General features: G+C 44.2%; 1 protein-coding gene across 3 annotated transcripts in view; it reads right to left on the reverse strand.

The window, feature by feature from the left end:
- Window positions 1-12,384: 12,384 nt before the first annotated feature.
- CYB561D1 (cytochrome b561 family member D1) overlaps window positions 12,385-25,466 on the reverse strand; it is a 90,950-nt gene continuing 77,868 nt past the window's right edge. For all 3 annotated transcript variants that reach the window (XM_077481343.1, XM_077481342.1, XM_077481344.1), the window contains one exon: window positions 12,385-19,636. In XM_077481343.1, coding sequence (XP_077337469.1) covers window positions 19,133-19,636 — 504 coding nt within the window. In that variant the 3' untranslated portion in view covers window positions 12,385-19,132. The remainder of the gene's footprint in view (window positions 19,637-25,466) is intronic.

Consider the following 25,466-nt stretch of genomic DNA (forward strand, 5'->3'; position numbering starts at 1 on the left):
GCGGACAGTTTCAGCGAACAGTCCGCTGAACAAGGTTTTTCGGAAATTCCGAAAAACTGTCCGCTGAAACTTTGTTTCAGCGAACAGTCCCCTCGTGTGTAGGCTTGTTCATCAAACTAAGTTCCGCGCATGCTCAGAAAGGATTTACACGCCGAAAGTTATAATGCAGTGTATAGGACGTCGTATTTTTCGTCCCGTCGTACGTGCCGTTCACGTCATCGCGCACGGTTTCAGCAAACTGTTCGTCCGTCGTGTGTGGCCATGTCCGTCCATGCTAATTTTGAGCGGACTGTTTGCCGAAACTGTTTGACGGACAAAGTTGGGCGAACAGTCCCCGCGTGTGTACGCGGCCTAAGGTGTTGGCACTGAGCCTGGTCAAGGTCATTCCTTCATTGGTGGACATTGACCAGATGAGATTTATGCCCAGGAGGTCCACAGATACTAAATTACGAAGATTATTCACTCATTTACAACTAGATATCCCAGAAATCCCTGAAAAAATTAATAGTTTCTATAGGCATAGAAAAGTCCTTTGACTCTGTTGCCTGGTGGCGGTAAATGCACAGAGTATTGGAGAGTATGGGATTTAGGCCTAATTTTTGCCAATGGGTCACATTATTGTATAGCAGCCCTCGGAAAGGAATTCAGTTGGGGCTCTCAGTTTCGGTTCCCTTCAAAATCGGTAGGGGTACTAGGCAAGGATGCTCTCTTATCCCCTTTCCTGTTTTCCTTAATGATGGAGCCTATGGCGAGAGCGCTATGTCAATGTAGTGAAGTGGGTGCAATCCAAGTGAGAACTATACAAGAAAGCCTTGCACTATGTGCTGATGACTTGCTCCTTTTCCTCAGAGACCCAGGACTGTCCCTTCAAGCGGCCTTGCAAATACTCGACCAGTTTGCCTCCTTCTCGGGTCTTCGGGTGAATTGGAGCAGTCTTCCATATTACCGCTGGGTCCAGAGGCATGGAGTGCAGCAGACAAAAATCTTCTACTGTGGTGGGTTTCCTCTATAACCTACATGGGGGTAAAAATTACAGCTCATATTCAGGATGAAATGTCCCTAAACTTTCTCTCACACACAGCTTAACCAAAAATCTGAAATGTGTAAACAGCTGCCCCTGTCCTTACTAGGGCGTATAATTTTTAGAAAATTTAAGTTCCTGGCGGTAGTTTTATATTTAAGACACTCCCCAGTGTGGGTTCCCAAATCATTTTTGCACAAATTAAATAGTATTATTGGATCCTCTTTGTGGTCTCCCCAATCACCACCCATAGGCATAAAGGGGTTACAAGAACCCTGGGGGCAGGGAGGGGTTAGCGCTGCCAGATTGGCAAAAGTATTACCTAGCTGGTCAGATGGTTTTTGGTAGATGCTGGCTGTTGGCGGACGATGGGGATCATCAAGCTTGGCTTTATACAGAGGCCTGAAACTAAATTACCATTAACTGTGTCAATGAAAGAGACCATAAAAGCTTGAGAAACAGCTACGACATGACCTCCCCCAGCTATATCGGTGTTACACCCTCTGCTCCATTAGGGATAAATCCTAACCGACCAAATTTCTACTCCCGGCCTGACCCCATAATTTGGGCTAGTAAGGCTGTTAAGGTGCTAGGGGACGTTACAAGGGAGGGTAAACTCATAACGTTTGACCAACTAAAGGCAAGGCATGACCTTCCCTAATTCATATTTTTTTTCAATACATACAATTGCACCATGCATTTCAGACACAATTCTCCACCGGGAAAGTACCCTCTGCCCTCAAGGATTTGTTAATGGATGAAGTACTAGTTAAACCTCAGTTACATGCAAAACATATTTCAAAAGAACACCACCGGCGGTAACTAGATGTCAGAAACGGTGGGTGGCGAAAATTCCTGAAATTCAAGGAAAGGACTGGGAAGATATATGGGACCACCATATATGGCTAGAGACTGGCCACCTGGCTCGTATTTATACTTCTGCCACAGATGAAGGTTGGCGGTGTTCCTTCTCGCCAGTGAATACGGAGCATGTTTTTTTGGGTCTGCGATAATTTCCTGCTCATCTGAGGTTCTCAGTATTCCAATCCCTATGAATCAAAGAGTTTTTCTCCTAGGTTTGGTAGGAGAAATTGTTCCTTCTCTAGCTCATCATACCTTACTCAATATAGGGTTGTTTTATGGTAGGAAAGCCATCTTATTGCATTGGAAGAAACCAAGTGCTCCTACTGTGTCATGCTGGAAGGGTCTGAAGAACTCTGTAATCCACCTATATAAAGCCACATATGCCTCCAGGGGCTGTAAGAATATTTTTTTTACAAAGGCTGGCAGACATGGCTAGACTCCTCTACTACTGTGGGATGACTTGCCGTTTTCAACTAGAGGATTACACAGTCCCATAAAATAGGAGATAGGCGGTGGTAATTATTAACAACGCTATGACTGTCTTGAGATCTATGTATATCCAGTTATCCTAAAAAGCTATATCCTGAATTCAATCAAACAAGTGACATTATAAGGACATTGTTGCGGTTGATTGGTGTTCTATATCTCCTGGACTTTAGCTGATGGCAAGAGTTGGGGGGGATGCTTGCTGCTCCTTGGGTTAGTTGAATTATGTTAGTTCTATTTTTGACCCTGTGAGGCTTATGGGGCAGAGTGGGTATGTTGCCTTCTCTGTTCTGAATATAACTGAATATAAAGAATAAAAAAAAAATAGTAACTGATGTACCCCAGTGCATTTTAGGGGTGAGAATCCCCTGCTGACGTCAGCTAGGAGAGGAAAGAAGAAGAAAGGCGGTCATGTGAGTGCTGCTATAAAATATGGTATACAGTGGCTTATTGTTTCAAAAAAACATGCACGGGAGAAATCATTAACTATAACAGAGAGGATTTTAACATGAGCTCAGTTATTTTACCAGCAGAAGGGGAGGGCCGGGAGCGATCGGAGCTGACGGACAGGGATGGAGGGTGTGAAGAGGACAGAGGAGAGCTGCGGATGACGGAGGCACATAAACTGACCATGGTATCAGGGCTCAGCAGGCATGATAAACCGTGGTCAGTTTACAGAGGGGAGGGCAGAACCAGGCAGGATCAGCCATGTATTTCAGATGATACAGGGGGCCTAATTACACAGCACAGACACTGTGCTGTATAACATTAAAGGAACAGGATACTTTTTATTTTATTTTATTTTTTTAGGGTTACAAACACTTTAATTCAATTAAGTATTTTGTTGCATGCTTTGAAAAAAAATAGTTTGGTATTGCATGATATTATTAAAAGCGAAGTTCACCTTTGACAAAAATAAATAAATGCAGATCTCAGGTGCAATGCCAGGATCCTGTGTACTCTCAGCACACTGTTTGCCCTACCTCCAATACAGGCAGGCAGTTACTGGATGGCAGCAAGAATCAATGGACTACGAGAGCACGACGAGTACCCTCGGAGTTCATTGAGAACTACAAGCCATTGGGCGCATAGGCTGACGGTAGTTGTAGATTATTTATTCACAGAACTCTGAATGAATGATGAATGAATGGGGGGCCTCTCCCCTCTTTCGTGCAGGGTGCCATCAGAATACTCCATGTGGTCTCCATGTATCGTTTAGGGAATAACAGAGGGAACCGGCAAACACAAGAATTTTTCCATTAATGTGGAAGGTAAAGGAGTAGAAGCATCAAAAGTGGGAGAGGGCTGAAAGGTAGGAAACCAGTAGGGCAGATAAAAGGATGAGAGCAGTCAAGGACGGGTAAAAAGGGGGGTATGGGGAAGGGGTGTGGGACTCCAGCAGGGCAGGCAACCTCCTTCGTCCGGAAGGGATTAAAGGAAATTAGTGAGTTATGTTAATTTCCATCTGCCCAAAGTGGAAGACCTAAGCCCTGGGTAAATGCTTGAGGGATCATACCATCCAGAGGCGCTCAAGAGAGTTCAGGCCCTGATCAGGCTCTGGTCCTGGCGAAGCTGAAAGCATTTATTGGAAGCACTTGGTAGAGTGCCTATAATAGGAGCGAAGGGAAGCTGGGTACGTCCGCCAGTTTAAAATACTTATTTAGTTCCCTCAATTTGGCCTCAATTAGTGGGTGCGGTAGAGCAAGTTTGGAGAAACTGGCTCCAGCCCAGGGTAAGCCCTCAATAGGAAATGGAACCGCCTCCCTCAGCTGGACCCACAGTTTATGGGGTGAGTGCTTGTACCAGTCCACGACCCTATTCATATGGGGCGCTGTGTAGTACAGGGCTGGATCGGGGAGGCCGACACCTCCCTTGAGTTTAGGTCCCTGCAGCAAAGATCTTCCGGTCTGCCCTGCCAGACATATCTAATGAAAGTTGTGCACATAGCTCTAAAGAAGGTCTGTGGGATCTTGATAGGTAGGGCTTGCAAGAGGTACAGTAACCTCGGCATTATGTTCATCTTTAGAACATTGCATCTGCCAAACCACAAGACCGCTAAGTTCTTCCATTTCTCCAGGTCGGAAGAGAACATTTTCAACAGAGGCTGAAAGTTAAGTTGGTAGATAAGATGTGGGTTCGCTGGGATCTTAGTTCCCAGGTACTGGATAGCCTGGGGCGCCCATGGAAATGGAAAATTACTGCCAATGCGTGCTTGTGAACTGGGAGGGAGGGAAATGTTAGGCGCTTCCAATTTTTGCAGATTGATTCTGAAGTCCGATAGATCACCATAATGGCGTATTTCAGACAAGAGGACCGGCAGAGTGGTATGCGGCTCAGAGATGAAGAACAACAGGTCATCTGCAAAGGCAAGGACTCCGTGATGATAGGAGTTGGTCTCCAGTCCCTTAATGTCAGGGTTGTGCCTGATGTGATGTAATAAGGGTTCCAACTTGAGTATGAAAAGGAGGGGGGAGAGCGGGCAACCCTGCCTCGCCCCGTTGCCAATCTGAAAGGGGTTGGAAGTCACTCCATTAACTTTAACTGTAGCTGTGGGGGAAGAATAGATGGCAGCTATCCACGATAACATGGTGGGGGCAAACCAAGGCGCCACAGGGTGGCCAGCAGGAATGTCCAGTTCATCCTGTTGAAAGCCTTTTCGGCATTTGTGGATAGCAAGATGAGTGGGAATTTGAGATGTATGGCTCCCGCTATTATGTCCATCATCCTTGTAGTGTTATCCTTTGCCTCTCTATTATGAATAAAGCCGACTTGGTCCAGGGGTACTAGATGTTGGAGGACAGGCCTTAATCTCTCCACTAGAATTTGTGAAAAGTTTGAGGTCCCAATTAAGCAGGGAGATGGGTCTATAACTTGAACAGAGAAGTGGGTCTTTCTCTCGTTTGGGAATGACAGAGATGCTGGCCTGTAAGAGATCTGAGGGTATAGAATGACTCTCCAGTACTGAGTTATAGGCTGTGGTGAAGTGGGGCGCTAGCTGGGCTTAGAACATTTTAAAGTAGGATACCGTAAAGCCATCAGGGCCAGGTACCTTGCCCCTAGGCGATCCCACCAGGGCAGCCGCAAATTTCTCAGCAGTTATGGGTTGAGTGAGTGATTCCTCCTCCTCATTAACCACTTTCAGACCGGACCATTTCGCTGGTAAATGACCAGAGGTCTTTTTACACTTTGGCACTGCGCTGCTTTAACTGGTAATTGCGCGGTCATGCAATGTTGTACCCAAACAAAATTTGCGTCCTTTTCTTCCCACAAATAGAGCTTTCTTTTGATGGTATTTGATTGCCTCTGCGATTTTTATTTTTTGCGATATAAACGTAAAAAGACCGCAAATTTTGAAAAAAAATGATATTTTCTACTTTTTGTTATTAGAAAAATCCAATAAACTCAATTTTAGTCATACATTTAGGCCAAAATGTATTCAGCCACATGTCTTTGGTAAAAAAAAAGTCAATAATTGTATATTTATTGGTTTGCGCAAAAGTTGTCACATCTACAAACTAAGGTACGTTTTCTGGAATTTACGCAGCTTTTAGTTTACGACTGCCTATCTCATTTCTTGAGGTGCTAAAATGGCAGGGCAGTACAAAACCCCCCCAAATGACCCCATTTTGGAAAGTAGACCCCCTAAGGAAATTGATAAGAGGCATGTTGAGCCCATTGAATATTTTATTTTTTTGCCTCAAGCGATTGAATAATGACAAAAAAAAAAATTTTTTTTTTTTTTTACACAAAGTTGTCACTAAATGATATATTGCTCACACATGCTATGGGCGTATGTGAAATGACACCCCAAAATAAATTCTGCTGCTTCTCCTGAGTATGGGGATACCACATATGTGGGACTTTTTGGGAGCCTAGCCGCGTACGGGGCCCCGAAAACCAAGCACCGCCTTCAGGCTTTCTAAGGGCGTAAATTTTTGAGTTCACTTCTCACTACCTATTACAGTTTTGAAGGCCATAAAATGCCAAGATGGCACAAAACCCCCACAAATGACCCCATTTTAGAAAGTAGACACCCCAAGCTATTTGCTGAGAGGCATGTTGAGTTCATGGAATATTTTATATTTTGCCACAAGTTGCGGGAAAATTACAAACTTTTTTTTTTTTTTTTTTTTTTTAACAAAGTTGTCACTAAATGATATATTGCTCATGCATGCCATGGGCATATGTGAAATGACACCCCAAAATAAATTCTGCTGCTTCTCCTGAGTACGAGGATACCACATATGTGGGACTTTTTGGGAGCCTAGCCGCGTACGGGGCCCCGAAAACCAAGCACCGCCTTCAGGCTTTCTAAGGGCGTTACAGTTTTGAAGGCCATAAAATGCCAAGATGGCACAAACCCCCCCCAAATGACCCCATTTTGGAAAGTAGACACCCCTAAATTTAGGGGTACACTAGTCAGACTAGGTAATAAATGGCGGGTGCCCTGAAACTATAAAAAAATAACTAACCAACCAGCGTCACCTGTAACAGTTATATGGTGATCACTGGTGAAAGGGTTAACTAGGGGGCAATTAGGGGGCTTTATGCGGTAGTATATGGGGGTCCCTGGCGCTATAAAAAGCTGCAGCGAACCTAAATACCTACCTGCCTAACTAGCGTCACCTGTGACACTAATACAGCGATCAGAAAAACGATCGCTTATTAGGCTGGGTTCACACTGGAGCGATGCGGGAACGCCACGAATGCGCGGCGGGTTCCCGCATCGCATGCCTCCCGGCGGCAGTTCACACTGCCCTATGCGAACTGCTGGGAGTGTCAGTGAAATGTTACTGACACCCCCAGATCAGTTCGCATATCGCAGTGCGATCTGCAAACTCGGATCGCATGGTGTGAACACCCATGCGATCCGATTCTGCTGCGGGCCAAAAAAAGGGTCCCGTGCGAATTTGCGGCGGGTGCGGCGGGTGCGGCGGGTGCGGCGAATGGCTGAACTCGAATCGCACAGAGATCGGATGTGATTTGCACTGCAGTGCGGTGCGAATCACATTCGTTCTCATAAACCGCTGCAATGTGAACCCAGCCTTAGTGACACTGGCGACGGGGGGTGATCACGGGGTTAAACCTTTATTGGGGGGGTTAGGGGGGTACATTAGAACTAAAGGGGGCTAACTCTAACTGCCCTAACAGTTATTACAGTCACAAATGACACCAATGCAAAAAAAAAAAAAAAAAAAAAAAAAAATCACATTGGTGTCACTGTGACTGGGGGGCAGGGGTAATTGGGGGGGTGATCGGGGGGTAAAGGGGGGGTGTGAGTGTGCCTGGCATGTTCTACTGTGTGTGTAGAGTGTTGGTGCAACTTACTGATCCGCTCTCCTCCGTGTCGGAACGAAAAATACCGACACGGAGGAGAGAATACATCACTTCCTCTCCTGTGTTTACATTACAGGAGAGGAAGTGATGTCACCGGGGATTTCTATTCGTCGGGAGCGATCGCGAGGGGGTGGCCATGAATGAATGGCCGTCCCCTCGTCCGGGATCGCTCCCGTACGAATACCGACCGCCGCAGGCACCGGGCGGGGGCCCGATCGGGCCCCCGACCCGCGGGAGGCAAGGGACGTACATGTATGTCCTTATGCCTGCCCGTGCCATTGTACCGACGTACATCGGCGTGCGGCGGTCGGCAACTGGTTAAGAGAAGGTAATTTCGCTGCTGCTAGATAGTCTCGATGGTTTCCAATCTGTCCCGAGGCTAGTCTCCCAGAGAACTAGGGTGTAAGTTGTAAAGGGCTTCATAAAAAGCCAGAAAAGTTTCCGCCATTGTCTGCTGAATTATACAGCTTTGTACCCATGGCGGAGGACAGGGCCGGAATATAAGACATGTTGCATTGAGCCCGTATACCATTCGCTAAAGACCCACTACATTTGTCCCCATGCTCGTAGAAGGATCTACGAACCCATAGAAGTCTATTCTTGGCTTGAAAGAGGCAATGCTCTCTAACCCAGTCACCTCTGCTTCCAATGCCCCATTCGGCTGAGACTTGTGATGTTTTTCACATTCATGTAACTTGGAGAGTAGCTCAGTTAGTGTTTTCGCTTTGGCCACTTTAAGTCGATGTCCATGTTTGATGAGTATTCCACTTATATAATACTTATGCGCCGCCCAGATGGAAAGGGGATTGGGCACTGAGTCTTTTGTTGCTCTCAAAGAACTGCTCCAGTTCCCATAGCACTTCTGATTGAACTGCAGAGTCCTTAAGGAGTGACTTAATGAGCCTCCAGGTGTTTGATCTGGGTGTTCCTTGGCAAGAAGCGTGAAGACACGTGAAACATGTCGAGCTTATGATAATCGTTCAACCCTCATTGATGTTCCGCAATTCTGGATTACCCATTACATATCGCAAATTGTTGTATGGTGTTTCTTCATTGAATAGAATACCTATATCTTATTAGCGGTAACAAAATTGGGGATGAGATTTCCGATTATTGATGATTGATTTGTGTATTGACCATATTTTTTAGCGTTTTTGTAAATAAAATTTATAGTTTAATTATGTTGTTGTAATTGTGCCTAGAAAGTCCACACCCCAAAAATTGTTCTTTTCTCTAACCAAAAAATTATTCTCTCTATCCTCAAGTTTAATTGAGGATGTGGCACTTTTTATTCCTATTTTGTATCCACCAGGCCACATGGTGTTAGGATACATTTACAAGTTATTTGATGCTTCAATTGTGGTGTTATAAGACAGTGAAAAAATTAATTCAAGAGTTGATTGAAACATCCAAGGGTTAAAAAAATAAACGAATAAAGCTTGTGGAGCGATTTCTCCATAAGATGAGGTCAAGCACCTTATGACCCTAGCAAAAAACTCAGGACTCAGTGTCCAATCAGCTAAAGATAGCAGCCGTTAACCCAGGGTGTACGAATATTCAGCTTGTGTCCTATACTGTAAGATTAAGACAAGGGCATTTTGATACATTATTTTATATTTGATATAAAGTGATCTATAGATTGTTAAATGTTTTTATAATCTTAAAATACACACAAAAATGTTTTAATGGGTTTATTTGTTAACCATCCTCTAAAGGCTGGCTCACACTGGTTAAATATTGGCTGGTTCAACAGAAACTAACCTACATTCGGACAGTGTGTACAGCAGCCTGTTCCAACAGAAGCCAGTCTAGTGACCGACTTTTGTAAACTGGATGCTGGTTTTCCAGCATGTCAATCAGCACTCACAGCCTGTGTTAGTACAGCAATTCAGTTTTTTTTAGCTAGCTGGGATAAAAGAAGAAAAAACTGATTATGCACCTAGCATAACCAGAAAAGACAGAATTTAATTCTGCAATCTTTCTAATTAGCTGGTCAATTTTTAGCAACTATTGAACTGTTATCACACTTTTGATAGACTTGCTGTTTTTGATAATCAAATCATATTATAGATAGGATTTCAGGCCCTGTTAAGGCAATTGCCACTAACAATAATGTGGAATTAGATTTTTCAAATTAAGTTTTTGTATTGAAAAAGGACTTTTATTCTTTAGAATATATAATAATTATTTTCTATTTTGCATACTTTATTTTTTCTTATCCAGATGGCTAATTGCAAATGTATAATGATCAACAATAATCATGTCTTAGGCTCGGTTCACACAGGGGCGACACGACTTCAGGACGACTTTGTGAGGCAACTTGGAGACAACTTGAACACGACTTTTAGACACGACCTGGGGCGACTTACAAGTCGCCCAAGGCCAGGCGACTTTTGCCATGGCCAAACAGAGAATGAGCTCTGAAGGGGGAACTCCACGCCAAATTTCTTAAAAAAATTTGGCGTGGGTTTCCCCTTCGAGAGCATACCAGGCCCTTAGGTCTGGTATGGATTCCAAGGGGAACCCCCTACGCAGAAAAAGCGGCGTAGGGGTCCCCCCCAGATCCACACCAGACCCTTATCCGAGCACGCTGGCCGGCCAGGAAAGGGGGTGGGGACCAGCGGGCGGCCCCCTCCTGAGCCGTACCAGGCCGCGTGCCCTCAACATGGGGGGGTGCCTTGAGGGAGGGGGGGCGTGCGGCCCCCCCCACCCCAAAGCACCTTGTCCCCATGTTGATGAGGGTCTGCGGGCGGGGGGCTTATCAGAATCCGGGAGCCCCCTTTAATAAGGGGGCCCCCCGGATACCGGCCCCCCACCCTATGTGAATGAGTATGGGGTACAATGTACCCCTACCCATTCACCTATAAAATAAAGTACAAAAAAAAAAGACAACACACAAGATAAAATAGTTTATTGCACAGCTCCGGGGGTCTTCCGTCTTCAGGGGTCTTCTCGCCGGACTCCTCCGCTATCTTCTTATAGCTCTTTTGCTAGTGGAGGAGCCCGGCATTCTTCTTCGTTGTCACGGCCTCTTCTTCCGACTTCGGGGGTGTTGTCCCCCTCTTCGGTTCTTCTGCCGGGCCACTGCTCCTTCTTATAGCTCTTTTACAGGCGGTGGCCCGGTCTTCTGTCGCCGCCACCTTCCGTTCTTCTTCTCCTTCTCCTGGAGATGTTGACTCGACGCTCTCTCCGGCCCGCAATGCCAGGGACGCACTGCGCGGCGACTTATATAGGGACAAGGGGCGGGGTTATTGGTTGATGTCACATGGGTTGATGTCACATGGCGACAGTCCCAGCATCCTCCGGGACTGTGACATAGTAAGGGGGTGGGGTCACCATGTGACATCAACCCATGTGACATCCACCCATGTGACATCAACCGATGACCCCGCCCCTTGTCCCTATATAAGTTGCCACGCAGCGCGTCCCTGGCATTGCGGCCGGAGAGAGCGTCGATTCAACATCTCAAGGAGAAGAACGGAAGGCGGCGGCGACAGAAGACCGGGCCACCGCCTGTAAAAGAGCTAGAAGAAGGAGCGGTGGCCCGGCAGAAGAACCGAAGAGGGGGACAAGACCCCCGAAGTCGGAAGAAGAGGCCGCGGCGACGAAGAAGAATGCCGGGCTCCTCCGCTAGCAAAAGAGCTATAAGAAGATAGCGGAGGAGTCCAGCGAGAAGACCCCCGGAGCTGTGCAATAAACCATTTTATCTTGTGTGTTGTGTTTTTTTTTTTTGTACTTTATTTTACAGGTGAATGGGTAGGGGTACATTGTACCCCATACTCATTCACATAGGGTGGGGGGCCGGTATCCGGGGGCCCCCTTATTAAAGGGGGCTCCCGGATTCCGATAAGCCCCCCGCCCGCAGACCCCGACAACCAACGGCCAGGGTTGTCGAGAAGAGGCCCTTGTACTCATCAACATGGGGACAAGGTGCTTTGGGGTGGGGGGGCCGCACGCCCCCCTCCCCCAAGGCACCCCCCCATGTTGAGGGCACGCGGCCTGGTACGGCTCAGGAGGGGGGGCTGCCCGCTCGTCCCCACCCCCTTTCCTGGCCGGCCGGGTAGCGTGCTCGGATAAGGGTCTGGTGTGGATCTGGGGGGGGACCCCCATGCCTTTTTTTCGGCGTAGGGGGTTCCCCTTGGAATCCAAACCAGACCTAAGGGCCTGGTATGCTCTCGGAGGGGGAACCCACGCCAAATTTTTTTCAGAAATTTGGCGTGGAGTTCCCCCTTCAGAGCTAATAATTCTGTCAAAGTCTCCTCCGTATAGACAGAGATCCGACTTGGAGGCGACCTCCATTGAAATCAATGGGTACAAGTCGCCTACAAGTCGGATTGAAGTAGTACAGGAACTTCTTTTGAAGTCGGAGGCGACTTCAGTAGCGTGCATTAAGACGGCTCTCATTCACTTACATTGATTTTTAAATGTTGTCCGACCTGAGGCGACTAGGAGCGACCTGAAGTCGGATCGCAGTCGCCCCTGTGTGAACCGAGCCTTAAGAAGATGGTTAGGCTATAAAACATTTGCAGCTTTGGTGTTTGTTTTGGTGGTGTAGGGATACTAATCAATCATTACAGTAAAAAATAAAATGTATATCTTCATTTTGTCTATAAAAACTTACATTTCATGGACTGGCAGACATGCCTTCTTCATCTCAAAATAAAGACACAAACAAATAAGGAATGGAATTTGAGTTTTATTTTTTTGCCAACACAAATACATGATTAACAAAAATGCTAGTGATAGACATAATAAATATGAAATACCCATACCAGAGAGACAGTACATAATGTAGCCTTATTTACACTCCAAAAAACCACAGCACTGTTCACAACTATACACCAATGTGCAAACAAAGTCCAATATCCCTGAGTTTTAAAACATAAGACATAAGTTACATCCAAGCATGTGTGCCTGGTTATACAAATACACAGTACTTCTCTCTGACACTTGACCACGTGTATATAGTTTCGTTAGCACAGGGAACAGCTTATAAATGCCCTTCCGTTGCATAAAAGTCAGTATATAAAACATATACAGTACACAAAACTATTTTAACAGTGCTTTCATTATACCCAGAGCTGAAGTTTCATTTACTTATATTTTGCTACCCTGACTTCTCCCCAATCAATCAACATGCTAATAAAATAAAAATATGAAACTCAACGATATGTGTTTTATTTTTTATTTTTACTGGGTTTCTGTTCAAAACCAGATCATAAAGGCAGGGTGCGGCGCATAGCTTCCTGTGCTACTCTCAAGAACCCTCAGCTTTGATGAAAGCACTGAGTCGGCTCCTAGGAGTCACATAATCATCAAAAAAGGCTTTATGGGTGGATGTCAGTCTGAAGCAGATGACATTCCTAGGCAGCCTGCATTTACATGCAGACTTCCCTAGGCAAAGCTCACATGTGCTGCTGAGCCTCCCATGACTGAAAAGACTAATACAAAAAATGATGATGTCAAATTTCCTCCATCCTGGTAATAAGGTTAGCTCTGACTTGTTGCATCTTCTAATGCACACTGTATGAAGCTCACAATGTGAAATGAGATGAGTGTAAGCAATCACAATACAGGAAAGTAACCATGTACAACTAACTAAAAAGGTAATGTCGGAGTCCAGCCTTAACATAATGTGTACCACATCGGTTAACAAATTGTCAATCGTGGGCATGTGACTTGTAAATCATAACCATCTCTGTCATTCCACCAGTTCTGGAGCATGTAAATAACAGTACCCCATCCACTCACTCTGAAGCGCGCAGCTCTAAGCCAGCAGTCCCGCCTATCTTTTCTTAAAGCGTTACTAAACCCAGGACCCTGCATTCAATATATCCGATTTCCCACAGAGCATGGACATGCAATAGGTTTAGTGGATATAAACTGATAAATACCTTTTTTCATCAGCCGTTAGAGCAGACTTCTACCAGTGTCTTGTTAAAGCTTGTAGAAAGAGTCCTGTGCTGATCACATGCACTCTCCCAAAAGAAAAAAAAAAAAAATCTTTAGCTACACACTGAATAGGTGCAGCTTTTCCCCTAGCCTCTGTCCTATCAGGAGACAGTTTTGAGACTGTGGAAGGAGGAACAGAGAAGACAGGATCAAACAGCCTTTTTACACAATTCAGAGGATAAACCCCTTCGGTTAGTATAATAAGCATGCTTTAACTGCATATACAGCAGATTTTACTGTTGTGGGTTTAGTAACAATTTAAAGGGGTTGTAAAGGCAGAAGTTTTTTTTTTTTTATCTTAATGCATTCTATGCTCTAAGATAAAACCTTCTGTGTGCAGAAGTCTCTCTCAGCCCCCCTAACACTTACCTGAGGTCCCTCTGTCCAGCAATGTCCACAAGTAGTGCGCATTGGCTCCCGTCGCTGTCAAAGTCAGCTAGCCAATCAGGGGAGAGAGGGGGTGGGCCGGGTAGGGGCTCCATGTCTGAATGGGCACAGGGAGCGGTGTCATGGCTGGGCTCAGCCCTGCCTTCTCAGCTGTTGGTTAATTGTCAGCACCCATCGTTCCACAGTGCCTCATCTGGTGATCATTTCCTGCTCATCAGCCAGCCCCTTCTGGCTACGTAAACTGCCTGGTTTATTCCTCCCATGCCTTTGCCTTGGTGAACATAACTGAAGATTCTCTGCTGTGTTCCTGTTAAAAACTCACCTGGCTGACATCCCTTCTGGTTCCTTATCCTGTTTGCTGTCTCAGACTATGCTGATCTCTGGCTTCCCGATTTACTGCCTTGCACAGACTATCCGCTTTGATTACCGAACCCTGGCTATGTCTTGACTACGTTTACCATTTGTACCATTTTTACCACTATACTAATGGGTTTAATTTTTACTGCATTTTCTGTCTCCGTATGATTCATGGTTCCTGACAAACTGACTCAGGTGCCCCCATAGCAAGCTGCTTGCTGTGCAGGCAGTGAAGAGGAGGGAGGGGCCAGCATCACAAAAGAGGGACCCGAGAAGAGGAAGATCCGGCTGCTCTGTGCAAATCCACTGCAACAGAGCAGGCAAGTAGAACATGCTTATTTTATAGGGAAAAAACAAACAAGACTTTACAATCACTTTAAGCCTAGGCTTTCTGCCCCCTCCTCCTTCCTGTAACATTCAGGGTTGACAAGCAGTGACAACATCTGTACTGGGGGATATCATGGCAAAGAAACACTGGGAAGCCATGCTGGCTGCTGTGTGTGCAGACCCCCATTCAACCAAACAACCAGATTCCGCTCACTCTGTGAATGAGAGGCTGAATAAAAAAATAATAATAAAAAATAAAAAAAAAGGACAAACTTTACTTGGCCAGCTACAGGGAGGACTGATGAGGTGTGAAAACTTCCCTTAAGCCCTGTACACACTATCAGATTGTCTGCTGAGTTTTTCCTTCAGATTTACCAAAACCATATAATATGAGGTCAAACCTTGGGAGTTTCAATGTGTATGCAATCAGGCAGGCCCTTCTACTACATGGTTTTGGTAAATCTGAAGGAAAAACTCAGCAGACAATCTGATAGTGTGTACGGCGCTTCACACTTCCTTAAAGGGTAGGAAAAGGTAGAATCTCCATCTAGGCAGCAAGCACTGTGCTATTACATGATTTGCTGATGTATTATTTTCCTTACTTAAGCTTTTAAATGCCTTGTAGATTTCAAGTGACAAACAACAACATGCGCACCAAATTATGAAATTTAACACTGCTAACATATCCCCAGGACTTTACTAGTTAAAGTTATGACCTGGAACTAGCTTGATTTCCTGGATTCCAGATGTTAACCAACTCCTGAGTGTCCCCTTTGCTGACTCCCACAGTTTGGACGTGCAGCACATAGTCTTGCCTATCTTTTCTCGAGCGTGGCACTGTGTTCCAAGTGTGGTGCCTATAGCAGATTGTGTAGACGGGAGTAACAGGTGAGTGATGGACCAGGAATGGCAGGCACAGGGGAATGCTGGAAGCTGGGCACACACAGCATATCAGGGTACACACAGGTCTACTTCAGTTCATACAAACAAGGTGCCACTGTGTGAACTCTGCTTTACATACTACCGACTCCTGCCTTCTGCATTACAGTATTCTAGACTTCTGCATTAAATGCTACTGACCTCTGAATTCTACATTACAAACTACAGATCTTTGCAATGTTTTATATTTCATTGACCTTTGAAGTCTGCATTACTAACTATTGACAACAGAACTTTGTTCTACTTTCTATAAACTCCTAAATTATTCAAATCTTCACAAATTGTTAATGGAGCCTTTCTAGGTTATCTTAAGAGATCTTTGATCTCTTCATGTTATTTAAGTAGATCGCCACCTCTTCAAGGTTGACTTTCCCTGGTGTAACATAACGTAATGTTAACTTTGTTAAATATTTTACCAAGTGTCATCATTTTGTACACATCTCTGTACTTTTTTACATCTCCCTTTAAATAATTAAAAGAGTAAAATTATAAAAATAAAAATTACATTGATGGGATCCATTGCTTTGAAAATTGGTAAATCAGCAGATTACATAACTGTAACAGTTAAAAAAAAAGAAAAAAAAAAAAAACATATTCTGATAATATAGGATTACTGCTACCAGCTTGTCTTTTTAAATAGTATATAAAGAATTATATAAAAATGCCATTGGTGTGCAATAATATCCATGTCCATATGACGATGAACACTGTAACACAAGCAAGTCTGTCATAAGAAAAAAGAAACAGCATTGCGGGCCCTCCATTGCAAATGCTAGATGCCTGGCTTCAACACCTTTGAATCACAGATTTGGAATAATTATGCTTTTTTTTCCTGAGCTCTATACTTGTTCCAGGCAGGGGCAGATAGGGGGGGCAACAGGGCAATTGCGCCCGCCCCATAATACCACACTGACATGTCACTTGCCTCTGCAAGTCTCTCTCTCACATCAGCTGATCAGCGGCATTGAGAGAGAGACTAGTCTAGTGTTATTACAGCTATGGAGCCGGAGGAGATGGGTGGAGCCACTTCCCTGCGCTCGTTGCTAGTGCCTGGCATCTAGCAACGAGCGACAAAGTCACGTCGGACTCGAGTCTCAAAGGAGTGACGTCAGTGAGTCACGTCGGACTTGAGTCTCAGAGCCAACTTGACAGGAGCTGGAGCCTCAAATAGGGGAACAGTTGTTGCTGCAGTTTAGACAGACTAGTTAAAATGTCCAGCGTTCACTGTCAGTGGCAGAGCGCCAGCATTCTTCCTTCTCCGCCCCCAACTTGTGGCAGGTGACGTGGCAAGTGGACAATCTGCAATGTGTGGCAGGTGATGTGGCAAGTGACACACTAAGGGCTCCCACTGATTCTGCATTATGGCGAGTTGAACCATTTCACATTTCAATGTATTAATATAAATAATGCTCTTCAATCATCCTGACACCATAACAACCATGGTGCCGTGATGATTGAAGCGTCAACACCAGCCATTTCCCCAATAAATTGCCTGCAAAAAAAAAAAGTATTTTATGGCAGTGCCCCTTCCGAGACTGGACTCTGAATCCATCCCCACACACACCTGCCTTAAAAACAAAAAACAAAAAAACAAAAAAACACGTAACTACGCTAAAGCAAACTATTTATTAAAACTAAAAAAGTTAGTAGCATTTACCAGACTCCTTGTACCAGTTTTGCCCTTCTCTGTGCCCAACCCCCCCACCCACTGTGCATTTGCCATACAGCATAACACTTATCTTGCCGGGGTGTATCTGCGAGGCCATGGCTACATCACCAGTGCTATGAACTATGAGTAAGCACTCTTGGTAGTGTGAAACGCGTTAACTATTGTTACTTTGCTGTGCCCCATATTTGTGTGATTCTGCTTCACGAATAAAAGGCATTTGAATTCATCTTGGAGTGCGGCCATCCAGAGTTCTTCAATTATATACATCGCCAGTGCATCAGGGAAACAAGAAGTGGGTGGGGGAGGGGGTGTGAAGTTTAAAACCAAAGTTTTCCTTGTTGCTAGAACTTTAATCTCTAAGGGTGATAATGCAGAGCTGAATGATCCACAATATTATGTTTGGGGTGGAAAGGTCTCCTTTAACATGACAGCAAGGCAACTATCACCAACAGTCTCCATATATCAGATTTGCTTAATCAGATCCATTCAGGACAGAAACACAGAGTTAAGCTAAGAACATGACATAGTGGTCAAAAAAATTATATGATCAAAGATATTTTCATAAATGTGCACAATCATTAACTGAACATGCACTGGGCACAAACCTGGCACTGGCAAAATACCTGAAAAGGCAACATATTCAATTTTTGGATATGTCTACCATCCATAGATTGCCTGCTGAAGAACATCTGCACAGCTTGCCTTCACTCTAAATTAATAAATTTTTTTGATCCAAAAGATTATCAACGATATCAGGTCATGATGACCTCATGTCTGTAGATAAACATAGTATTTCAGCAGCATCTATGAAAAAAATAAAAATCGACCTCAGACAGTACATTAATGAAACATTAATATTTATCCTACATTCTTTATAGACATTAGTCAAGTATCCTTATTCAGGTTCAGTGCGAATAAAAAATATATTTAAGACAATATAAGTTAATATACATAACATACAGTCTAGTAAAACCACAAACAAAAAAAAAGCAAAGCACACCGGAGTATGGATTTCAAAAACTGTCATAAAGGTTGGTTATTGGTTGAACTAGATGGACTTTTTTTCAATCAAACTATGTAACTATATATAAACGAACATAGGAGCTGTTAAAGCTCATCTTAAGACAGAAAAAATAAGCTGTACATGAATGCAGCTCTGTATTCATTTATATACATTTTTATTTATTTTTTACAAATCAAGCAATGTACAGAAAGTACATTTTTTTAGACTTGGTTTTAGCTTTTTGTGCTGCCTGTACAGCAGAGATAAAACTGGTTGAGGAAAGAGCAACATAAGCAATTAGTGCTGTAGTGCTTATTTGCCAACAAGTGCAAAACAAAGACATGCTGAAGAGAGGGGGTGACAAAGATTGGTAATCTGTCTTATGCTTCTCTTTTTACTGCCTAGTCACAGGCTAAAAAGGCACAAAATCAGTAAGTTTTACTTAACTGCAGTAGCAAAAAATCAGGTCTCCTGCCCTAACAGACAGGTGTGCGAAAGAGCTGTGAAAATTCTAGAATTGATTAGACAGAAATACAAATTCTAAGGCAGGTAAAACATCTTCAACGTATGTATTTAACTGTTTTATCTGTGTATTTAACTGTCAGGTTTTAACCACAAACCCAAACCATTCTTATTTGTTTGGGCAATTCCAAATTTTACAGCACTGTAGCATGAAACTGTAAATAAAGAAAATCAGAAAAAAGCAATATCAAAGGATAACAGACGATACTCCTTCTGTGTTTGTTATTAACAAGGACATTTAAGGTTGCTGGAGCTTGAACTAGGATATTCACGTTTGACTTTTCCTCTTTGGTAAGTATATGTCCAATACTTGATTCATGATCACTAATGCAGGGTAGAGAGGCAAGACAAGGCAAACATACCATGCAGGCCCCTTAATTTGGGCCTGAAACCAGTCTGAATACAAACCTAGGAGAACAGTGGTTGTTGCAAGTAGATATACCAAAAGGCCACAAGTGGCATGGTACAGCTTGAGACGGGATACTGCAGTCACCCGGGCCAGTCGTGGACAGAGTAGACTAAACCCACACACAGTCTGACAACATGTGGCTATCAAGGTAATTAGACCAAGAATGCTGTGCCATGACGTGAAGTGTGGCTGTTCACTGCGGTTTTTACTGCATACTATAAAGGATATTCCTGTTCCTGCCAAGATAGGCACACACAGCTGTAGGAGCCAATGGAGTCGAGTCTTAGACTTACGAGATAAAGGGCAGAGAGGTGAAGTTTCTGGGGATAACAGCAACACAGCTTCTGTCATACAGAGGCAATACTATAAAGAAAGGAGAGATAAATTATAAAATAAATGACAGTCATGTCAAGATCAGCACTTTTTTTCTAAAACACATCTACTAAAATGAAAAAGTAAGAAAAACCTGGTCTGTCTGTCTTTCATATTTCAAAATTACCTGAATGCAATTCTAAATGCAGAACATTACACAGATCATCTGCTCTAAACATAACTTTATTCTTATTATTGTCTTTTTTTTCTTCTAGGACAGCAAACCTGAAACATCACGCCGTTGACCTGGCCTCTACTTGGCTGCGTAAGGAAGCACAAACAAGAGTAAAATGGCTCTTCCTTCTTAACCACTTGCTTACTGGGCACTTAAACCCCCCTCAGTCCCAGACCAATTTTCAGCTTTCAGCGCTGATGCACTTTGAATGACAATTGCGCGGGCATACAACACTGTACCCAAATGAAATTTTTATCATTTTTTTCCCACAAATAGAGCTTTCTTTTGGTGGTATTTAGTTACAGCTCAGAGTTTTATTTTTTGCTAAACAAACAAAAAAAGATGCAAAAAAAAAAAAAAAAAAAATCATGTTTTAATAGTTTGTTATAAAATTTTGCAAACGGGTCATTTTTCTCCTTCATTGAAGTGCGCTGATAAGGCGGCACTGATAGGCTGCATTGGTGGGCACTGATGGGCTGCATTGGTGGGCACTGATAGGCTGCATTGGTGGGCACTGATAGGCTGCACTGGTGGGCACTGATAGGCATAGTTAAGGCGGCACTAATAGGCACAGATAAGGCGGCACCGATGGGCACAGATAAGGCGGCACTGATGGGCAAAGATGGGCACAGATAAGATGGCACGGATGGGTGGCACGGATAAGTGGCACGGATGGGCACTGATAGGTACCACAGGTAGATGGGACTGATGGGCACTGATAGGTGGCACTGATAGGTGGCTCTGATAGGTGGCACTGCTGGGCACTGATGGGCGGCACTGCTGGGCACTGATGGGCGGCACTGCTGGGCACTGATGGGCGGCACTGGGGTGCAGCACCTTTGAGGCAGATTGGGTGGCACTGTGGGTGGCACTGTGGGTGGCACTGTGGGGTGGCACTGTGGGCATTATGGGCACAGACGGGGGGCACTTACTTTTACTTTGTTAAACTTCAGGATGGCACTGCGGGAGGCAGGTGGGCACTGGCAGGTGGCATGTGGTGACTTTCATTGCTGGCCGTGATCGGGACTGATGTCCCGATCACGGCCGCCGGTGATCGGCTTTTTTTTTTTCTCCTCGCGCTGTCAGCGCGAGGAGGAATAATAGCCGATTACCGGCTCCGTTCTATCACATGATCAGCTGTCATTGGCTGACAGCTGATCACGTGATAAGGGGTCGGGATCGACCCCTTACACGGATCGGTGATCAGGCGAGTCTCACGGACTCGCCGATCACAGAGCGCGCCGCGCGCGCCCCTCAGGGGGCGCGCAGGCCGCTCGTAACCGGGACGACGTCAATAGACGTAGTCCCGGAAATCTAGGTCCGCGCTAATGCCGTCATTCGGCAATAGCGCGGTACCCAAGTGGTTAAACCATAAAACAAAACGCAGGGTGCACTGGCCTATTACAATATCCTCAACAATTATCCTTAATAAAATAAAATGTGGTAAGTATTAAGCCCCATACACACTATCAGATTTTCTGCTGCTTTTTGTCTTCAGATTTACCAAAACCATGTAGTGCAAGGACCTGTCTGATTGCATACAAATGTAAACTCCTAAGGTTTGACCTCATATTATATGGTTTTGGTAAATCTGAAAGAAAAACTCAGCAGAAAATTGGATAGTGTGTATGGGGCTTTATACTCACAAACTGGCATATACATCAGAGCTTGTCATAAAAACAGCAACTTGAAGTCCACAATACATCATGATATATCGTGGACTTCAACTTGCTGTTTTTATAGTTCAAGCTCTGATGTATCTGCCAGTTTGTGCGTATAATACTTGCCACTTTTTATATATTAACGACTTCCCACTGAGCCACTGTACATAAAGGGCCGGGTGGGTGCTCTCTCCTGAGTGGATGTCCCTCAGAAGGAGGGGGATCGCACGCGCGTGCCCGTGCAGCGGCTTGATCATGATGCGCTTGTGTCACCCGGACACGGCGCATCTCCGATCGGCAGGAGGACTCTGTGATTGGCCCTCCTAATCACATGATGGGCATGTCTAATCACAGCAGTCATGTGATGTAAATACAGAGCCAATTGCTAGGCAATTGGCTCTCCTCACAGAAGTTGTCAGTGAGGAGAGCGGATCGCTGCAGCTGGCTTGTGATCAGTGAGTATAAGCAGTTTTTTACAGCTTTTCACTCACTGATCACCAGTCTAGTGTCCCCAGAGTGTAAACATGCAGAGTTAACACACGTCCCCAAAACACCTGTCCCCCACATATGTAACAGTAAAATCACATGTCCCAATTATTATCTGCACACATATGTCTGCGATTACCTGCGCACATCTGTACATGACCAGTTGCGTACATCTGTCAGTGATCACACGAACCAATTATACACTTAACGGGATATTTTTATTTATTTATTTTTTACCAAAAACATGGAGCAGATTACATTTTGGCTTACATTTATGACACAAATTAGATTTTATTGTATTTCTTTTAAAATAGAAAGAATATCGTTTTTTTTTCCAAATTTCCGCTCTTTTATCGATTCTATCGCAAAAAATAGAGTCGTGAAAAAATACCACCAAAAGAAAGCTCTATTTGTGTGAACAAAATGATAAATATTTGGGTACAGCATTGCATGACCGCGCAATTGTCATTGAAAGTGCGAGAGCACTGAAAGCTGAATATTGGTCTGGGAAGGAAGGGGGTGAAAGTGCCCAGTGTTGATATGGTTAAAGAGAATTAAGCATAATGCAGTAGGCCGTTTTGTTCTCTGGGCCCACTCTAGAGCGCAGGAGATTTTTGCTCTTTCTTCTTACCCTCAATGCATACACAGCTCAAAACGGTAAAAGGATAAGCGAAGGATGTCATTGCTGTTCTGGGAGATTCCTGGAAAATGTGTTTCTGGTTTGATTGATTAACCACTTAACAACCGGCCCATAGCCGAATGACGGTGTTGTTTAACTCTGGGAGGCCGTCATATGACGTCCTCCCAGAATTCCGCTCTCGCCGCCCCCTGGGGCGCGCACTCGAGAGCATCCGTGACCGCCGGGTCCACAGGACCCGGTGCATCACGGATCATGGTAAACGGCCGCTCATCGCGGCCGTTTACCACGTGATCGCTCCATCAAATGACGGAGTGATCACTTGTAAACAAACCGGCGTCATGTTATGACGCCGGTTCCTCCCTCCCCCTCTCTGTACCGATCGGTACAGCGGAGGGGGAAGAGATCAGTGTCAGCAGCGCTGTGGGCTGCATCTGCAGTGCCCACATCGCTGCTCACCGAAATTTAACCCCTCAATTCCCTGCCATTACTCTGCAACACCCGCCAATACCCTGCAATGCTCTGCAACGCCATTCTTTGGAGATACCCAGCCATACTTGAAGATGCCCAGCCATACCCGAAGATGCCCAGCCATACCCGAAGATGCCCAGCCATACCCGAAGATGCCCAGCCATACCCGAAGATGCCCAGCCATACCCGAAGATACCCAGCCATACCCGAAGATACCCAGCCATACCCGAAGATACCCAGCCATACCCGAAGATACCCAGCCATACCCGGAGATACCCAGCCATACCCGGAGATACCCAGCCATACCCGGAGATACCCGGAGATACCCAGCCATACCCGGAGATACCCAGCCATACCCGGAGATACCCAGCCATACCCGGAGATACCCAGCCATACTCAGCCATAGACATCACCCCCCCCCCCCCCCCCCCCGCCGCCCTCTGGTGCTTCTACCGACTTGCCAATACGATCAAAGCCAGAATCTTTTTTTTTTTTCAGGCTTCCCAGCTTAGAGGTAAGATGTGAGGTCTTATTGACCCATATCTCACTGTAAAGAGGACTTGTCATGCCATATTCCTATTACAAGGGATGTTTACATTCCTTGTAATAGGAATAAAAGTGATCAAAAAATTTATTTTTGGGGAAAAAAAAAGTCAAACTAAAATAAATAAAGTAAAATGAACAATAAAATTATTTTTTTTTTTAAAGCGCCCCGTCCCCATGTGCTCGCATGCAGAAGCGAACGCATACGTAAGTCCCACCCACATATGAAAACGGTGTTCAAACCACACATGTGAGGTATCGCTGCGAACGTTAGAGCGAGAGCAAAAAAATTCTAGCCCTAGACCTCCTCTATAACTCAAAACATATAACCAGTAAAAAAAATAATTAAATCGTAGCCTATGGGGATTTTTAAGTAGCGACGTTTGGCGCCATTCCACGAGCGTGTGCAATTTTGAAGAGTGACATGTTAGGTATCTATTTAACCAGCGTAACTTCATCTTTCACATTATGCAAAAATTGGGCTAACTTTACTGTGTTTTTTTTTTTTAAGCACAAAACTGTTTTTTTTCCAAAAAAAAGCATTCGAAAAATTTCTGCGCAAATACCGTGCGAGATAAAAAGTATTCTCCAGAGTTTTTGCTAAAAAAAACATATATAATGTTTTGGGATTCTATGTAATTTTCTAGCAAATAAATGATGATTTTTACATGTAGGAGAGAAATGTCAGAATTGTCCTGGGTGCTCCAGAACGCCTGATGGCGCTCCCTGCATGTTGGGCCTCTGTATGTGGCCACGCTGTGTAAAAGTCTCACACATGTGGTATCGCCGTAATCGGGAGTAATAACAGAATGTGTTTTGGGGTGTAATTTGTGGTATGCATATGCTGTGTGTGAGAAATAAACTGATATGACAATTTTGTGAAAAAAAAAGTAAAAAAAAAAAAAAAAAAATCTTGATTTGCAAAGAATTGTGGGAAAAAATGACAACTTCAAAAAACTCATCATGCCTCTTACTAAATACCTTGGAATGGCTTCTTTCCAAAAAGGGGTCATTTGGGGGTATTTGTACTTTTCTGGCATGTTAGGGTCTCAAGAATTGAAATAGGCCGTCAGTACTTCAGGTGTGATCAATTTTCAGATATTGGCACCATAGCTTTTGGACTCTATAACTTTCACAAAGACCAAATAATATCCACCAATTTGTACTTATTTTTACCAAAGATATGTAGTAGTATACATTTTGGCCAAAATTTATGAAGAAAAAATTATTAATCTGCTAAATTTTATAACAGAAAAAGAAAAATTCATTTTTTTACAGAATTTTCTGTATTTTTTTTCTTTTATAGCACAAAAAATAAAACGAGCGGTGATTAAATACCACCAAAAGAAAGCTCCATTTGTGTGAAAAAAAAAAAAGGACAAAAATTTCATATAGGTCCAGTGTTGCATGACTGAGTAATTGTCAGTCAAAATGTGAGAGCACCGAAAGCTGAAAATTGGTCTGGTTATTAAGGGTGTTTAAGTGCCCAGTGGTCAAGTGGTTAATCTTCAGGACAGCACACAACAGTATACAGATAATTAGAGAGGACAAAAACCGAGCTCTTTGGATTAAAGGCAAATACTGAACTGTTTGGTAGGTTTTTGTTGCCGTCAGGACAGAAAACAATAGGAAAGATAAAAAAAAAAAAAAAAAAAAACATTTTGGTTTTTCTTACCCGCAAAAAATCCTTTTTTGGAGGACATCACTGGACACAATGCAGGCTATTATTCATGACTATCTGGGATAATATATTTCTGTCCAAGGGGTGGTCCCTTAGGTAACAACCCCCCAGCCTGCCATGCAGCCTCGTACGTCAACAAGCAGTATAACGTAAAGAAAAATAGGAGG

This window comes from Lithobates pipiens, unplaced genomic scaffold (genome assembly GCF_037356315.1).
Source record: "Lithobates pipiens isolate NorthernLeopardFrog02 unplaced genomic scaffold, aLitPip1_a1.2 Scaffold_16, whole genome shotgun sequence".
NCBI classification, from domain to species: Eukaryota; Metazoa; Chordata; class Amphibia; order Anura; family Ranidae; genus Lithobates; species Lithobates pipiens.